General features: G+C 38.2%; 1 protein-coding gene across 1 annotated transcript; it reads right to left on the bottom strand.

Moving 5' to 3' along the window:
- Positions 1-4643: 4643 nt before the first annotated feature.
- On the bottom strand, positions 4644-10124 carry LOC128574165 (tripartite motif-containing protein 64-like). The gene is made up of 6 exons (XM_053574830.1): positions 9720-10124; positions 9072-9167; positions 8100-8330; positions 7346-7368; positions 6332-6429; positions 4644-5137 (listed from the first exon to the last, which is right to left on the bottom strand). The coding sequence occupies exons 1-6, from the start codon at positions 10122-10124 to the stop codon at positions 4644-4646; spliced, it is 1347 nt and encodes a 448-aa protein (XP_053430805.1).
- Between the last annotated feature and the right edge of the window lie 9676 nt (positions 10125-19800).

Here is a 19800-nt window from a genome sequence, read left to right as displayed (position 1 = left end):
GTGATATTAACAGAAATCTATATGAACACTATCTTTGCTGGCTTCTAATTAATAACTTCAAATTTTCTATAGGTTTACAAGTGTAGATGGATTAAGGTTGATTCTCTTTATGGTCCATTTCCATAGGAGGTGGTGGGTTCCAGGAGTTTACTCGTGAATGATGTATCCAGGAATCTATTCCCATAACTTTAACAGCTGTAGAAGAAGACAAGGTAACACAAAAGGGACCTCCTAACTTGGGGTCTTGGGAGGTGAATTGGAGGGAAGCATTTTTATCATAACTAGATATCCAGAAGAGAAAGCTCTTTTAGTGTTGAATGTGAAAATGTAGTTGGGACATTTTTAAGGATTTGTTGAAATTTAGCTAAAGAAGCAGTATGTTTTACCAATTCTGTAGTTTCTTAATCTAATCATAAATTGATGTTTAAAAAAGGCCTTCCATACAATAATTCAAATGGGTTACAACCAAGTTTCTGAGGTAAATTTCTTATTCTAAGGAGAACAATGGAATGTAATGGAGTCTAAAGGTGACGAATTTTTGGAGTTAACTTTCATAACTGTCCTTCGATTTTATCATTCTTTTATTTTTATTTTTTTACCTTCCCAGAGGATCAGGGCCTCCATGAACAGTGAAAATGATATCTTATGCCTAGGGCTTCAGATATTCTCTGTGTAACAGCTGAATTGAAGGCATGGCCATTATCACTTTGCAACTCTGAGGGAGTCCAACCCTGGGTATAATCTCATGTACTAAAGCTTTGACAACTTCCTGGGCCTTTTATGTTCTACTATGGAATGCTTCAAAGTAGTTAGCAAAGGTATCCACAACTACCAGCAAATATTGTATACGATGTACCTTGAGGAGATGAGTAAAATCTATTTGCCAGTCTTCACCTGGATATTTACCTTGTTTTTGTATCTGTCGCTTTAGACTCTGTATATGGGCATTAGCCCATTCTCAGCTTCTGCTTTTAGAGCATATTGTCTGTGATTGGGATAGATGGAATTTTTTTTAACTTTATTGGTGTTGGTTGAGCATATTTTCCTCATCCCACCTATCCCTCAGTAGCCTACACTTCTGGGTTAATTGCTCTTTCTAATAAGGGAAGGCATAGTGTAGGTTTTTGTCCCCTATGCATATAATTGTTTGTATGTCCCTCTCCACAAGCGAATGTTTCAGGCATGATTAAGAAGGCATGAGAAAACAGTCATCCCCCAATTGCAGCTTAAAGGCTGAAAGAAGAATTTAGTAACTGGCTTTCTAGACACAACCTAAAATTTGAGGAATAGCAGACCAGAGTTAGGGAGGAGTACAGAATAGGTTGCTCCAGTGTCCAGAAGAAATTGTGTCTCCTGGACCTCAACTATGGGGCAGAGCCAGGGCTCTTGAGGGGTGATGACACAAGCTGGAGCCATGAGAAACTGCCCTGGGCATCCTCCATCCAGTTTAGGGGCTGATGGCATCACTGTCCCAGGAGACCTTTGTCTCCGGGAACAGGCTGCCCTCCAGTGGTCACACTTGCATTCTGGACAAGGGCCCGGTGGCTCACTCAGCAGGCGGTGCTACCAGGGGAAAATATCTCTTGAAGTGGTCAATCTGGAAGCTCTTGTTCTTATCTCTTCTGGCTTCCCTCTGCCCCTGAATGGCGCCCATTTGTCTGAGTGCCATTACAAGAGCTCTCATTCTTTTGTTATACTTTCTTTTTTCTCTTCTTCCTCCTGATCTTAATTACAAAAGTTGGCTGTGGCCATTTTAAGAATATTCTCCAGATTATGATTGGGGCCTAGAGCCAATTTCTGGAGTTTTTTTCTAATATCTTGGGCAGCTTGAATAGTAAATTTATCTTTTAAAGCAATTTGGCCCTCTAAGGAGTCAGATGTCAACTGATTTTTTTTTCTTCTTGCCTCCCTAAGCCATTCAAAAAAGGATGAGGGACTTTCATTTTGCTCCTGGTAAATAGTGGACAACTTACAATAATTCACAGGCTTTTCCTTGGATCAATATAAACTATTCAGGATACGTGTTAGAAAATGTTTACGGCACCAGTCACGTTGTTTCTCAAGGTCTCATTCAGGACCCTCAAAGGCAACTGCCTGTCTCTCTATAGGGTATCTGTCCCTTTACTTCGAAGACATACTGCTATCAGGATTGGACATGAACCACAAATCACCCCACATTCTAGCCTCATCTGAGACTTCATTTTTCTTATGAAAAGTTACAGTTTGATCTAGTAGTAGCATTACACCTCTCCAAGAGAGTTCCAAGTTTTGTCCTAACTCTTGGAGAACTTTGGTGTACTTGTCTGGGTCTTCAGGAAATATTCCTAATGGGAATTTCCTAATTTGGGAAACTTACTTTTTTTTTTTTGTTTGAGACAGAGCCTCAAGCTGTTGCTCTGGGTAGAGTGCCATGGCATCACAGCTCACAGCAACTTCCAACTCCTGGGCTTAAGCAAGTCTCTTGCCTCAGCCTCTTGAGTAGCTGGGACTACAGGCACCCACCACAATGCCCGACTATTTTTTGGTTGTAGTTATCATTGTTGTTTGGCAGACCCGGGCTGGATTCGAACCTGTCAGCTCTGGTGTATGTGGCTGGCGCCTTAGCCACTTGAGCTACAGGTGCTGAGCCAGGAAAACTTTCTTAATGTTACAATGTATATATCACATTTTGGCATTAATGCATTTGTTCATACTACCTCATTCATTTATTTATCCATTGATTCACCTCATGGCTATTACATACTGTGTTCTGAGTGTTGCACTGGATAATGTGAGTATAGTGGCAAATAAGACAAATACTGCCTTTACCTCCTTGGAATTTTAAATATAGTAGTCATCAATATCTAAGTATTATAGTTTGTTACAAGAGTCTGGTGAACGTTAGGTTGACATATTATAAATGCTCAGAGAGTATGTAACAGGAAAACCACCCTGGTCTACAGAGTCTGAAAGTATTTCAGTGACAAACTTTGTGTTTGAGCCAAAATGTGAGAAAGATTAGGATTCAGAGAAATGATAGTCTGTGCAATACTTGCATCTATTCATCTGTGTCAGACTTGAAGAAAAAATAAACGCTCTTCATTTTGATCAGTAAGCTAAGACTGTTGCAGGAAGACAAGGACCAATGGAGAGAAAAGAAATCACCAGAACACCTCCATTTGTAAGAGATAGGGGCTTTATTCCAGCTGGTGGAGCTTTGGAGATTAGTGTCCAAGAACACCGACCTCCCTGGCTTGCAGAGACCTGGTCTCTGTCTTTTTTTTTTTTTTTTGTAGAGACAGAGTCTCACTTTATGGCCCTCGGTAGAGTGCCGTGGCCTCACACAGTTCACAGTAACCTCCAACTCATGGGCTTAAGCGATTCTCTTGCCTCAGCCTCCCAAGTAGCTGGGACTACAGGTGCCCGCCACAACGCCTGGCTATTTTCTGGTTTTTTTGCATTTTGGCCGGGGCCGGGTTTGAACCCGCCACCCTCGGTATATGGGGTCTCTGTCTTTTTATAGGGTTTCCAGAAAGGCAGACAAAGGAGTTATTATGTTGTCTCTCATTGGAGGTTTCAAAGCATGAGTGGGACTTACAGCAAAGTTTCAGGATATTAATCTTTCAGGAAGAAGCTGTGAGGAGGGCTGAGTCATCATGAGTGAGGGACCCTTGTGGAGATATCTGCAAAATGCAAAATCTCCTGGCATCTCAGATTAAAACATAAAACTTCAGGGTTTCCTCCCTCAAGACAAATGATGCTTCTTTCTTCTACCTTAGCCATGTCCAAATATGCAATTAAAACATACTGTTTACCAAGTGGAGAAACCCTGAAAACATGTTCTATGAAAGTAACAAGATACAGAAAAGACACATATTGTATGATTCCATTTACATAAATCTAGAAAGATAAAAAGTAGATTAAAGATTGCCTGGGAATGAAGAGTAAATGTTGACATGTAGTGAGTTCCTCATGGGGGTAATGAAAATGCCTGGTGGAAATGATGGCCAAACTACTATGGATGTACTAAAAAAAGTCACTGAATGAAATAATTTAGAAATTAATTTTCAGATCATATGAATTTATCTCATTAAACCTGTTATTTACAAAAGGAAGAAAAGTCAATGCTGATAAATAGTTTCATTTCAATAAAACAAAAAAAATGTACACACTCACTGGGGTCATCCCATTTTATAACATACATTAATTATGTTTTCTAATTTTTTTTTTATTGTTGGGGATTCATTGAGGGTACAATAAGCCAGGTTACACTGATTGCAATTGTTAAGTAAAGTCCCTCTTGCAATCATGTCTTGCCCCCATAAAGTGTGACACACACCAAGGCCCCACCCCCCTCCTTCCGTTCCTCTTTCTGCTTTTCCTCCCCCCCATAACCTTAATTGTCATTAATTGTCCTCATATCAAAATTGAGTACATAGGATTCATGCTTCTCCATTCTCGTGACGCTTTACTAAGAATAATGTCTTCCACTTCCATCTAGGTTAATACAAAGGATGTAAAGTCTCCATTTTTTTTTTTGTTTTCTAATTTTACACTGAGCTTAAATATATCCTAGATTGTCCTGTTGCCTCATATGAGGTCTCAGAAATGCAGTTTCATCAGACTCCAAAATTACCCAATAAATTATCATGAAAACTAAACTTTCATGTGTAGCATAGATAAAGGAAAGGCCTCAGAGGGTAAGAGAAGGGGGAAGGGAGGAAACTATATATAAGGGACGCTTTATAAACATCATAAAAGCTCACTGTTCCACTGTCATACTCCACAAACACCCCAACTCTACTCAAGGGCCTTTGCACATAATGAATTAAGGGTGGGGAGTTAGAGGCAAGACTGTAATCATTGTTCTTCTTGAAAGAAAAGAGCAAAAATGCATCCTTGGGATCAACAATAATATTGGGGTCTTGTGGCCCAGAATCCTTGCAGACGCCTAGAATCCAGCTGGAAGAGTGTGTCACGTCTACTTCCCAGTAATGCTTGCCAGAGGTGAAGGCCTGAGCTCCACATACAGCAAGGGTCTGGGCTGTCCAGGCCTCCCAGGGGGCATCATGATCCTTATCTCCGAATAGGATGCTTCTCATGTCCTCAGTAAGTCTGATATAGCAACTGGTCATTTCCACACTCAGAGGATCCTCCACTGAAAAAAAGAGGAAAAAAACAGATCAGCAATTGCTTTTAAAGACAGAGCATTTCTACACATTTTGTTGCTTCATTTACTTCTCCCTCAAGTAAGCATGGAATAAGGCCAGCAAAAGAACTTGAGACTTGCTAATCTATGAAGATCAAGAGTGATTGATTACAACATCTACAAGACATATATTTTCTTTTTTTTTTCTTTTTGCAGTTTTTGTCCGGAGCTGGGTTTGAACCTGCCACCCCCAGTATATGGGGCTGGCACCCTACGCCTTGAGCCACAGGTACCACCCAAGACACATATTTTCTTTATATAGAGAAACCTGGCTATATCACTGAGGTGAACCAGTGATATAATGTGTACATGTGAATAGTTTGTAAAAGTTTGTTTCCGAACACTCCCAAAAGTTGTTTTCTCTTTAGTAGAAAACTCCTGTTGTGTTGTCTTGAATTGTATTAAGAAACAGCAATGTGGGATGATTCAGGTATTTATTGAGATATAAATTATTATGTTTCCAGACATCAAAAATTACTTGGAAATCCACATGTGCAACATGGGTGTTTCTGAAAAGAATGATCTGGCTTTACACCACCTGTTCAGACCCTGCCTCCTTCAGTCTACTCCTCGTTCAGCCTCTACTGCCTAGTATGTGCCTAATATCATTCTGCCATGTTCACAGGTCCTTTCTCTTTCCCTTGTCTTGAACTGTACCTTTTTATGCCTACAGACATTTTAGTCTTTTTTTCTGATTGTTCTAAACATTTCGATTTTATATGTTCTTTGGACAATATGTGATAAATGCAGTGTAGAAGAAATTATAAATGGCCAGTGCCAAATCTAAACCTGTAAAATTGGAGTAAACTGAATAAACAGAAAATACTGATTTCTAGACTGAGAACTAAGCTTTGTATCTCTTCACAACCACATGACCTGAATACACTTTCTTCTCTTACTCTGCTTGTTCAGATATGACTAATATGAGTATCCTGCTTTGCATTTTCAGTGAACTTGAAGGCAAATAGTTCAGTCTTGGTCATTATAATATGACTAATCAGAGTAGGAAGATAGAAATGTTTTGGCAAATCATGTGCAAACCTCATGTCATAAAAAGATAAAATTTAAATTAGACAGAGCTTATCCCCAAAAACCCACTTAAAAAGGAAATAAAAGGCTGACTGCCAAACATCTGACTCTCACCTCTGAAGTTGTTGAGCATGTCTCGGATTCCAGTGATGCCCCAAGATGTGAGCTCTGGACTCACTGGCTGGGTCTTTAGCATCTGCAACAACTCAGTCCTGTTAAGATTGACATCAGTTACACTCCAGGCCCAAGGTTAAACATGCAGTCTTTAGAAAGACTAACATATTTCTTCAGAATTTTCCTATTGTTTCATTAATTGGATGCACATTTTATTTGACAGCCCTGAGGATTTAATAAATGCTACCATTTTCTGAATTTAACTTATATCACATTCTAACATCCCCATTTTTTTCTGACAATATTCAACTTCTAAAATTTATTGTGGGTGATTCCCTCCTTCTACCTCTCACACTGCCTCACATTATGCAAAGATCCTGAGTATCTTACAAAGACCAGAAAACTCAGGCACAGCTCTTGGGACTTCAGTCTGCAGAAGTCACACAAGCCAGTGCCTACACGGGAATGTCCAGTGAGCCAGAAGGCTTTGCTCTTTCATACAAAACAAGAGAATCTAACCGGAGCCTGACAGCCCTGGTCCTGGGGGTCTGAGGCAGCCCCTGTCCTTTGAGGTCCTCCCTACAGCTGGGGGTGCTATGACAGAGCAGGGCCTGCCATGGCTACTCAGGGGAGCAAAGACCCCTCCCATTCCCATCCCGAGGGCATGTTTCCCTTTCCTCTGTCTTTTTATCTTCCACCTTCCTAGAAGAGGGGGCTCCTCTGTGGCACCTTAGCATAGTCTCCCTATTAAGGTTTATTGGACCATGGCTGAAGATGATCAGGGAAGTGGGTAGAAGGAAGCCCACAATAGCCAAATGTTCTTATATATATTTGAATTTAGCCATTTCAGAAGGAAACTTCCAAGACCTAGGAGGAGAAGGCCTCAGAGGCTCTTTTGAAACAAAATAGAAAATAGCCCCAGAGAACAATGTTAATAGATTGAAAGATATACATCCACTTCATTAACAAGAGACCAACTTTGTCAGAAATAGCAGATCCTTAGTGCAAACTCACCTTTCCAATATGTTCCTCAAGTCCTACAAAGGAAGGAAAAAGTCATTAATCATGAGAATATGTTCTATGCATCTTCTCCGGTATTTTATTTTTGTGTCTTAATATTATTTTGCATTATTCCCCTCTAAGCAATCATTCCATGCTATGTTAAAATTAGAATCTAAACTGAACCAGGAGGGGCTTCCTCCATGTGCATTAAGAAGGGGGCAGGAACATGTAGAAGGAGATGTAGGTTCCCAGGGTCACTGATCTCCCAGTCTTGTTCCCAAAGAGAGGACTGACCACTTATGACAATTAAAACAAAACAAGGAACCATATAAAAAACAGAGTTATTTAAATTAGGTACCAAATTCTACAATTTTTTCCTGGCCAAAAGGCAGAGCCTCAATGCCTTCACTCCTTGTTTTTATGTGGGCCAACTCAGAGTGATGATGGATTAGGGAACATGAATTGAGTATCACCTCAACAAAATTCACTTTCCCTGGCCTACAGCTTCACTGCTTTTGCATAATCTTTCTGTATGAATATTAGTCCCAAAACCAAGGAGAATTTTGTCCTATGTTAGCTACTGGAATGATGAAAATCTCCCAAAAATGACAAGAATCTGCAGAAATAAGTGATAGGGCAAAAAATGGTGGGAGTCCGAGAGCAAGTGCCACTCAGCTAAGTCCAGGTATTAGCAGGTAACATTTCAATGTCCTGGCAACACTGCCCAGCACAGGACTCCTGTGTCAGGATGGACCCTTCCCCTCACCTGTAGCAGCTCCAGGTCAGGCTTGTGACATGTCTCAGTCAGCTCTCTGTATATGTGTCTCAGGCTTTCTTTCTGTTGGGTCATTCTCACTTCACTGTCTTGGAGTTGTTGGAAAATCTCTTCTGCTTCCCTGTCCACTAACTTGAGATGAAGTTTTTCCTCCTCTTGGAGAAACAGATGCATCTTCTGATAGTGCTGCCTAATCATCACTTTCCTTAAAGCCACATTATTCTGGAATGATATTCAGATAAAGAATTATATGTTCTTACTTTCAACAGAAAAGAGAAGACTTCAAATAATTAATTCCTAACTATCATTATGCAAACAATTAATAAGCATTTTGCCTCATCTCTGCAAAGCGTCTTGAATATTTGTTATTTCTTGCTGTCCTTTCTTTTTCCATGGCCCTATTCTCTCTCCCTGTTTAAATCAAAGTGTCTGAAGGGTCCTGGCTTCTCTCCCTCTGATACTTCTCCACCGTTCTTACTGCATCAATATTTCCTCTCTGACCTGGATCTTCCTTCTTGTCTATGGTTACTTTGCCTATTTTCCTATATATCAAAAAATATTTAGGTACACACAATATTATGCAGATTTTTAAAGCTTACTACAATTTTAGTCTACATAGTGTAAATATTGTTTTTCTCACCTCTGCTTCCAACTCAAACTTAGCTTAATGTTGTCTTATCTTTAGGCAATTTATTCAAGAACATCCAGCATACCCTGTTTATACTAACTTTCTTAGCTCTAGCTTATATTGACCCAAATATTTTTTGTGAATTTTTTGTTTTATGAAATCCTGATACCCTTCCTATATGCCTATTTATTTTTTATTTCTGATTTATCATTTGAAATAACAACTTTTCCCTGGGGAGGGGGAAGGATGAAACTAGGAATTGGAACTGAGTTAAAAAACACAAGCCAGCCACATGTCAATTTGCATAGAAACAAAGAAAACCTTTTTATACTTACCATGAATGAGTGAGTTTTGCCAGTTTGCTCATTTAGATGGTTTTGCATTTCCTTAGTCATTGTCCATAAAGAGTCCATTTTTTTCACAAGTTCCTCCTGCAAAAAAACAAGATCTTTAGCAATAATGAGAATAGTACAGATTTTATCCCTCTATCTAAGAGAAAAGACTATACTTCAGAGAACAGTAATCTTGTTTCTAAATGGAATGGTCAGAATTATCCATGTTAACCAAATTGGTTTCTTATATTTGAGAGATCAATCATAATAGATTCCTTAATAAAAAATTGGAAAGTATGCTACAGATAATGCAACCCATTTCCTGAGAAATATGCATTTTTCTTTCCTGGTTATGGAGTAGACAGGCTTAAAACAGAAACCAGGTCCATGGTCCTGCCACCTGCTCCACAGCTGCACCAAATCCACACATTTGACAATTTGCAGAGTCTAAGGAAAGTCCCCTTAGCATAGGATCAGCACAGCTGCCATGAGAGTGCTCAACATTGGAAGGATGCATTTCTGTCTTGGGATTTACATTCAAAAATCACTATCCTCACCATCCCCATTCTTAACTTTGTTACCATAACCCTTCATTTTTCTCTCTGATTTAGGATCCTACAGATTCCAAATGGTATCACAGGCATCACTTACCCTGCATGGCTGAGCAGCCCATTCTACTGGACATTGGCTGTGTGTCAAGTGCTCTGGTGCCTTGGAGCAGGACCCACAGAGCAAAGTCTTGTTGGCCTCACAGAGGAGCCCCTTCACTCCACGTATTCCCCCACAGACCTGCTCTTCTGAAATATGGATCTGCTGAGGTCTGACCTGCCTGGCAAGGGAAATCAGCTTCTTGACTAGAAAATTGGTTTTGAATTCTGCCTCCTGTGATATTTCCCTGCACTGAGGGCAGCGCATCGGGTACTCCTCCCAGCAGAGGTAGAGGCAGGGTCGGCAAAAGTTGTGCCCACAGGCTATGGTGATGGGGTCTAGAAAGTAATTCATGCAGATGGGGCAGGTGAGTTCATTCTGGAAGGCTTTCCAGGTGTGTGAATCCATTTTTCTCGAAATAAAATCTAAAAAATGAGAGAGACAAAGAGACAGAGAGCGAGAGAGATTGATTCTGTCCTGATGAGGTTTTATAAAAAAAAATCTTTTAACAGTTCTGATTCTCTGCCAGAGCTCTGTTTAATCTACCTGTTAACTTACTTCCCCCCCTACTCCAGTACAAACCTACACATGGTAAATGCAGACAAGCTGTATTCATACAGCTGTCCCTCAGTAGTCATGGAAGGTTGATTCCAGGACTCCCTGATTCCACATCCTGTAAACAAAATGGCCTAGTATTGCAAATAACCTAGGCCAATCCTCCCAGGTACTTTGGACATCATCTCTAGATGAGTGGTAAAACTTAGTATCACGTTAATGCTATGTAAATTGTTGTTATACGGTATTGTTTAGGACAATGACAAAAAAAAAGTTTGTACATGCTCAATAGAGAAAAATTTTTTCTGCCAAATAGTTTTGATCTGTGGTTCATTGAATACATGTCTGTGGAACCTACTGATAAAAACAGTTGACTGTTCTGTGATATAGTCAGGCCCAGTGGCTCCTGACTGTACTCTCAGCACTTCGGGAGGCCAAGCTGGGAGGATTGCTTGAGGCCCATGTGAGACTGAGCAAGAGTGAAACCCTATCTTTACAAAATTAGAAAAATTAGCTGAGTATAATATTATGTGCCTGTGATCCAGCTACTCAGGAGGCTTAGTCAGGATGTTTGATGGAGCCCAGGAGTTTGGGGTTGCAGTGAGTTATAATGACATCACTGCCTTCTAGCCCAAACTTCAGACATAGAATCAGGACAAAAAAAAAAAAAAAAAGGAACAATCAGAAATGGATAACAAAGCTCTAAAATTTTAGCAATACAGAAAGCAGCCAAATAAAAATGCTCACGAAACTATATAATACAAACAAATATATGATATATGCTCTAGTTAAAGATACTTAATTTTCACGTCATTTTAAATAACTAGAAAAACTACCTTTTTGCTTGAATAAAACTTGAGTGACGTGATGTATTAATTTAAAGTAAAACGTAATTTTTATCATAGAAAGTGAGCAAGAAGAGTTTCCTTTAAATTCCATACACACCTGAATCGCCTCTCAGTGCTCTAAGTCCTGAAAACTCCAATAGATTTGTCAATATCCAGGTCAGCAGTACCTCTTGGCTCTGCAAAGCCCAGCAGCCACTAGTTCAGTAGTTCTTCTCTGGAGAAGTCCTTCTGAGGACTGTCAAGTGGGCTTTTTATGTAGTTTGGCTCACCACACCCACTTCCCATGATTCACTGTTTTGTCTTCTAGGAAGAAATGCAAATACATGATTAGGTTGCATGGAAAGGTGTGAAACTGGGTGATTGGATTCTCAAAGGATAGGAAACCACACCCAGGGGAATAATGTTGATGCAATTGAGTTTGATGCTGGAACGTTCACCTGACAAATGGGTAGAGAGAAACTTTTGCTGAAACAGTTTTCTTGCAATAATTTTTATTGTACATTGACCTCACAATTTTCAAAATTTAGCTTTGTATTCTAGTATTCGAATTTATGATTGCTTGTTAAATCCTTACCCATTATTTATCTGAATATGTCCAACAATAAAACATTCATTAGAATAACCAACACATCTGATGCCACGTAACTCTCTCATTGAAATAAGGCTACTAAGGAACCCAATTGTATTTGGAATAATTGTATGCATAAGACTTGGTGAAATTGCTCGCAGGAGGAGTTTTCTCTTTTTTATTTGCTTTCTGCATTTCATGACTATTTTGTTTTGATTGGTTTATATAAAACTAGAATCTAGTTTTTGGTCTTATATGCCTTAGTACATAATTTTAAACTAGGCACTTTACATGCATATGTATGTGTCTATATGATATCTAGAAAAATGTGTATATTTATATAAAAATATCATATGACATATAATTATTTAAACACCATTAAATGTATAAATGTCTTTAATAAGTAGCATATAAAATTGTGTTAACAGGTTTGCCATGCCACCTGAATTTTGTTTAATAAATCCACATCATTATTATATAAGGAGCATCAAGAAATTATCTAATGTTTGGGGATTTTGGCCCTTTCTATCAACTTTAGAAAATAATCTAAACCTCCTAGACTGTAAAAGTAAAAATATAAATATTTACCATTTAAATATTATCACAGTAAAAAAAAAAAGTATGAAAGGCATAAAAGCCAGAATATCTTAGAAAGAGGTGAAGAGGTTTTCCATTTACTCAGCTCTTAATGTTGTAAATGAATACGTGTTCTGAGGTGTCATTTCACTTCAAAAGTATATCCTAAGGAGATTAAGGAGAGGTTATCACAGACTCAGATGTGAAGACTTCTCTAGAAATTTCATTCCTCAAAAACTGTCTCAAACATTGCTTAACATGCTGTGTGTCATCTTCATCCTTTCTGGTATTCTCGCATGTTATTAACAGTCTGATGAGCAGGTGAGGTGCCCTCCTTTAGTGCTGTTAAATGGTGGGCTGAGATCAGAGGGACTCCTCTGACATTGGCTTGCACAATTACTTCCTGGATTTGGGATTTCTTCACACATTATTTGCAAGTTGTATAAACCAGATTATGTCACCTCATCTCTCCTGCAAATAATAAAAGTGGTGACAATTAAGTAATTGCTATTTTCACTGAGTTTTACTAAGTATCATATAACTTTTCACTCTCCTCCCATAAAACCCAGTCTTCAAAGCTAAGTAAGTCAAAACATTTAAAATCTGATGATTATAGGTTGGTAGGCAAGTTGAGTGTATATGTAAAAAAATAAAAAAATGTATAACATTTTAATGAGGAAGAAGTGTCTGCCTTTTAGACCTGGGGAAACCTGAGTAGCCAAATAAACCTGAGATTCTCCCTCTCTCCTCACTCTTCAGATGGCAAACAATCCCTGAAGAAAATTGATTAAAAAGCCTTGCATTCCTGCTATGGCACCACTAAGTCTAGTAATAAATAAATAAATAAGTTCTATCCTTTTGCCATGTACTAATTTTTGGATATTTGACAGACGAAAATTCACCAAAGTATATCATTTTTGCTTGAGACAAACCTAATATAAACAGAAATTTAAACATGAATGGTTGAAAAACATATCTTTTGGGCTAAGGAAATATTGATGTTATAAATATCAGTCAATTAGGAAACAAACTGCATGCTGGCCATGGTGGCTCACACTTGTAAACTTAGTAGTCTAGGAGGTTGAGGTGGGTGGACTGCATGAGTTCAGAGGTTTGAGTCTAGCCTAATCAAGAGGAAAACCTCATCTCTACTACAAATAATAATTTAAAAAAACTAGCTAGGCATCATAGCAGACACCTGTAGTCCCAGCTACTCAGGAGGCTTATGCAAGAGGATCTCTTGAATCCAAGAGATTAAGGTTGCTGTGAGCTATGATGCCAGAGAACTTTACCTAAGGCAATAGAGTGAGATTCTATCTCAAAAAAAAAAAAAAAAGAAAGAAAGTAGAAGAAAAAGAAAAGAGAAGAGTAGAGAAAATAAAATAAAAGAAAAACTGCCGATGAATTAAATAGTATTTCAAAAGAATACGGCCTCTCTGGGAGGACTTGAGATTCCCATGGAAGTTCAGCTTGCACCCAATAGGTGATAAAGGATCAGCGTTTTACACATCTAACTAACAGACCTTGAAAAAGGTCAAGGATGACATGAGAAGTCAGGGCACTAGCAGTAACTAGTACTCCTAGCAGTAGCCTTCTGGACTGTTATATGGATTTTGCATATGTCAAGCTGCTTTTGGGATTTCATCAAATGCTGACACTTCAAAGTCCTGTGTGGTATAGTTTTCTACAGAAACACAGTGATGAATTCCAGGAATCCCATCACTGTGGTTGGTGGGATAGGACTGTTGAGTCTCTTTACTAGAATTTGAATAAAAAGTTTTAAAATTGCTGTCAGTGCCACTTAGAAATTTAGAAACATTTACTTAGGAAAAACACCAAAATCAGGCTCACCTTTTCATCTGTTTTTTTATCTAACTTTCAACCAGAAGATTTAGGATGAGAAAAAGACTCTAAAGCCATTTATGAACTTGGTATTATTAATAGGATCCTGCATTCAGGACAGCAGGATCCTGAATGCAGAAGCTGTAAATGTGCTAGAAAAAGATTTCAAAGTTACATATGAAAGTCTTTTAAAAGGCGTGGTGGCTCACCCCTGTAATCCTAGCATTTGGGGAGGCTGAGGCGGGGAAGGATATCTTGAGATCAGGCATTTTAGACCACCTTAAACAAACCAAGATCCTGTCTCTACTAAAAGTGGAAAAATTAGCTAGACATTGTGGCATGTACCTATAGTCCTGGTACTCTGGAAGACTGAAACAGGAGGATCCTTTGTACCCAGGAGTTGAGGTTGCCGAATGAAAGCACTCCATTTTGTACAAAAAAATCAACACATTGAATCCCACAAAGACATAAATGTATTCATGATCTATGTATATATGACTTAATAAATGGAAAATAAAATAAAATAAAAAGGATGTTGAAGGTGAAGGACCATGCTCTCCTGGTTTGGAGGGTTTTAGTTGAAAAGTCAGCTGTCAAACTAATGGTTCTGCCCTTGTAGGTCAATTGCTTTTTTACTCCTAGCTCCTTGTAGGATTGTCTCTTTCATCTTGCCTTTGGACAGGTTCATCACAATGTGTCTTGGAGGGGTTCTGTTAGAGGTGAGATGACCTTGGGTTCAATATCCATCTGAAAGGAGTGTGTCAGGATCTATAGTAAAACTTGGAAAGTTTTCATTTTTTATATTCTCCAGTAGGGCAGCCATACCTTTGGGACAAGGTTTTTCCTCTTCAGGGATTCCTATTATCCATATGTTTGAATGCTTCATGTCATCTCATAGTTCTCTAAACACCTTCTCTGCTTTCTCTCCCTTCTTTTCTGTTACTACCTCTATTAACTCAAAGAGTTTATCCTCTACCTCTGCTGTTATTTTCCTCCATGATCTAATCCATTTTTGATACTCTCTCCTCATTCTTTACATTTCCTTATTGTCTCCTTCATTTCTTTTTTTTTAATTATTTTTATTGTTAAATCATAGCTGTGTACATTAGTGCAATCAAGGGGTACAGTGTGCTGGTTTCATATACAATCTGAAATATTCTAATCAAACTGTTCAACATAGCTTTCATAGCATTTTCTTAGTTACTGTATGTAGGCATTTGTATTCTGCATTTAGTAAGTTTTGACTGTACCCATTATAAGATGCACCGTAGGCGTGGCCTCACCCATTACCCTCCCTCCACCCCAACCTCTCCCCTCCCTTCCCCTTCCTTGGCCCTTTCCTCATAGTCTTGTGCTATACTTGGGTTATAGCCTTCATGTAAAAGCTATAATTTAGCTTCACAGTAGGGCTGAGTACATTGGATACTTTTTCTTCCATTCCTGAGATACTTTGCTAAGAAGAAAAAGTTCCAGCTCCATCCATGTAAACATGAAAGAGGTAAAGTCTCCATTTTTCTTTAAGGCTGCATAATATTCCACGGTATAGATGTACCACAATTTGCTAGTCCATTCGTGGGTTGATGAGCACTTGGGCTTCTTCCGTGACTTACCAATTATGAATTGGGCTGCAAAAAACATTCTGGTACAGATGTCTTTGTTATATTGTGATTTTTGGTCTTGTGGGTATAAACCTAGTAAAGGAATTATAAGATCAAATGGCAGGTCTAATTTTAGGTCTCTAAGTATTCTCCAAACATCCTTCCAGAAGGAACGAATTAGTGTGCATTCCCACCAGCAGTGTAGAAAAGTGCCCTTTTCTCCACATCCACGCCAACATCTCTGGTTTTGGGATTTTGTTATGTGGGCTACTCTTACTGGGGTTAGGTGATATCTCAAAGTAGTTTTTATTTGCATTTCTCTGGTGATTAAGGATGATGAGCTTTTTTTCATGTGTTTGTAGATTATGAGATGTCTTCCTTAGAGAAGTTTCTCTTCAAGTCCCTTGCCCACCCTGAGATGGGGTCATGTGTTCTTTTCTTGATAATACGTTTGAGTTCTCTGTCGATTCTGGTTATTAGACCTTTATCAGAGGTATAACCTGCAAATATTTTGTCCCATTCCGAGGGCTGTCTGCTTGCTTTACTTACTATGTTCTTGGCTGTGCAGAAGCTTTTTAGTTTGATCAGGTCCCAGTAGTGTATTTTTGATACTGCTTCAATTGCCTGGGGAGTCCTCCTCATAAAATATTCACCCAGGCCAATTTCTTCAAGAGTTTTCCCTGCACTTTCTTCAAATATTTTTATAGTTTCATGTCTTAAGTTTAAATATTTTTACCCAGTGAGAGTCTATCTTAGTTAATGGTGAAAGGTGTGGGTCCAGTTTCAATCTTCTACAGGTTGCCAGCCAGTCTGCCCAGCACCATTTGTTAAATAGGGAATCTTTTCCCCACTGAATGTTTTTGATTGGCTTGTCAAAGATCAAATAACGGTAAGTAGCTGGATTCATCTCTTGGTTCTCTATTCTGTTCCAGACATCTACTTTGTTTTTGTGCCAGTACCATGCTGTTTGATCACTATCAATTTATAGTACAGTCTCAGGTCTGGTAGCGTGATTCCTCCTGCTTTGTTTTTATTTCTGAGTAATGTTTTGGCTATTCGAGGTTTTTTCTGATTCCATATAAAACGAAGTATTATTTTTTCAAGATCTTTAAAATATGACAATGGAGCTTTAATAGGAATTGCATTAAAATTATATATTGCTTTGGGTAATAGGGACATTTTAACAGTGTTGATTCTTCCCAGCCATAAGCATGGTTATGTTTTTCCATCTGTTAACATCTTCAGCTATTTCTTTTCTTAAAGTTTCATAGTTCTCTTTGTAGAGATCTTTCACATCCTTTGTTAGGTATACTCCCAAATATTTCATCTTCTTTGGCACTACTGTGAAAGGAATAGAATCCTTGACTGTTTTTTCAGCTTGGTTATTGTTGGTGTATATAAAGGCTACAGATTTATGGGTGTTGATTTTGTAGCCTGAGACATTTCTGTATTCCTTGATCACTTCTAAAAGTTTTGTAGTAGAATCCCTAGTGTTTTCCAGATATACGATCATATCATCTGCGAAGAGTGAAAGTTTGATCTCTTCTGACCCTATGTGGATACCCTTGATCGCCTTTTCTTCCCTAATTGCAATGGCTAAAACTTCCATTACAATGTTAAAGAGCAATGAAGACAATGGGGAACCTTGCCTTGTTCCTGATCTAAGTGGAAATGATTTCAATTTAACTTCTATACCAATTTTCTTAAGTGTTCTGATCATGAAGGGGTGCTGGATATTATCGAAAGCTTTTTCTGCATCAATTGAAAGAATCATATGGTCCTTATTTTTTAGTTTGTTTATGTGTTGAATTACATTTATAGATTTACGTATATTGACCAGCCTTGAGCCCCTGGGATAAATCCCACTTTGTCGTGGCGTATAATTTTTTTGATGTGTTGTTGGATTCTGTTTGTTAGGATCTTATTGAGTATTTCAGCATCAATATTCATTAGTGATATTGGTCTATAGTTTTCTTTTCTTGTTGGGTCTTTCACTGGTTTGGGGATCAAGGTGATGTTAGCTTTGTAGAATGTGTTGGGTAATATTCCTTCTTTTTCTATATTTTGGAAGAGGTTTAGTAATATAGGTACTAGTTCTTCTTTAAAGAATTGGTAGAATTCTGACGTAAAGCCATCTGGTTCTGGGCTTTTCTTTTTAGGGAGATTTTGTATAGTTGATGCTATTTCAGAACTTGATATAGGCCTGTTCAACATTTCCACTTCATTCTGGCTAAGTCTTTGTCGGTGACATACTTCCAGGTATTGGTCGATTTCTTTCAGATTTTCATATTTCTGAGAGTAGAGTTTCTTATAGTATTTGTTAAGGATTTTTTGAATTTCTTAGGGGTTTGTTGTTATTTCATCGTTACCATTTCTGATAGATGAAATTAGAGATTTTACTCTTTTTTTTCCTGGTTAGGTTGGCCAAAGGTTTATCTATTTTATTGATCTTTTCAAAAAACCAGCTTTTGGATTTATTGATCTGTTGTATAATTCTTTTGTTTTCAATTTCATTTAGTTCTGCTCTGATTTTGGATATTTCTTTTCTTCTGCTGGGTTTGGGGTTGGAGTGTTCTTCCTTCTCCAGTTGCTTGAGATGTCCCATTAAGTTATCAACCTTCTCTCTTTCCGTTTTCTTGAGAAAGGCTTGCAGTGCTATAAATTTCCCTCTTATGACTGCCTTTGCAGTATCACAGAGATTCTGGTAATGCGTGTCTTGATTGTTGTTTTGTTCCAAAAATTTGATGATTTCCTTCTTAATCTCGTCCATAACCCATGTATCCTTCAGCATAAGGTTGTTTAGCTTCCATGAATTTGTATGAGTATGCAAGTTCCTATTGTTATTTAGTTCAACTTTTATTCCATGATGGTCTGAGAAGATGCAAGGAATAATTTCTATTTTGTTAAATTTGCTGAGGTTAGATTTGTGGCCTAGGATGTGGTCGATTTTGGAGTATGTTCCATGGGCTGATAAGAAGAATGTGTATTCAGTTTTGTTGGGATGAAATGTAGATGTCTGTCAAGTCCAGATGTTGAATGTTTGAGTTTAAATCTAAAATTTCTTTGCTAAGTTTCTTTTAGGAGGATCTATCCAGCACTGCTAAAGGGGTGTTAAAATCTCCAACTACTATGGAACTGGAGGAAATCGAGTTGCTCATGTCTGTTAGAGTTTCTCTTATAAATTGAGGTGCATTCTGGTTGGGTGCATAAATATTAATAATTGAGATATCATCGTATTGAGTATTACCTTTAACAAATATGAAGTGTCCATCCTTATCCTTAATTATTTTGGTTGGTTTAAAGCCTATTGCATCTGCGAACAGGATTGCAATGCCTGCTTTTTTCTGCTTTCCATTTGCCTGTCATATAGATGACCATCCCTTCACCTTGAGTCTATATTTGACTTTTAAAGTAAGATGTGATTCTTGTATGCATCAGATATCTGGCTTGGGGTTTTGTATCTAGTCAGCCAACCTATGCCTCTTTAGAGGACATTTTAAACCATTCACATTAATTGAGAATATTGATAAGCCTTTCGACAGTCTGGTGGACATTTTTAATCCTTTTGCGACTTTTGAAGTTGGAATTTGATCAAAAATTTTGGGGTGGGTTTACTTTTGTGGTGGAGGATTATGCTGGTCTTTATGGAGGATAGGTCTGAGAATATCCTGGAGATCTGGTTTAGTTATGGCAAATTTCTTCAACATGTGAATGTCATTGAAGTATTTAATTTCTCCATAATAAATGAAGCTCAGTTTAGCTGGGTATAGGATCCTGGGTTGAAAATTATTTTGTTTTAGGTGATTAAAAGTCGATGCCCATCTTCTTCTAGCTTGAAAGATTTTAGCAGAGAGATCTGCAGTTATTCTAATATTCTTCCCCTTGTAGGTAATGGGTTTCTTTCATGTGGCAGCTTTCAGAATTTTCTTCTTCATATTAACTTTAGTGAAATTGATTATGATGTGTCTGGGGGATGTCTTCTTTGGGTTGAGTCATGCTGGAGTTCTGAAACTGTCTGCTATCTGAATTTCAGAATCTCTTGGCATGTCTGGAAAGTTCTCCTTCATTATCTCTGTGAAGAGACTCTGTGCCTTATG

This window comes from Nycticebus coucang, chromosome 21 (genome assembly GCF_027406575.1).
Source record: "Nycticebus coucang isolate mNycCou1 chromosome 21, mNycCou1.pri, whole genome shotgun sequence".
Taxonomy (NCBI): Eukaryota; Metazoa; Chordata; class Mammalia; order Primates; family Lorisidae; genus Nycticebus; species Nycticebus coucang.
Note: the sequence above shows the minus strand (reverse complement) of the source record. Positions and strands in the feature narration are given on the sequence as shown.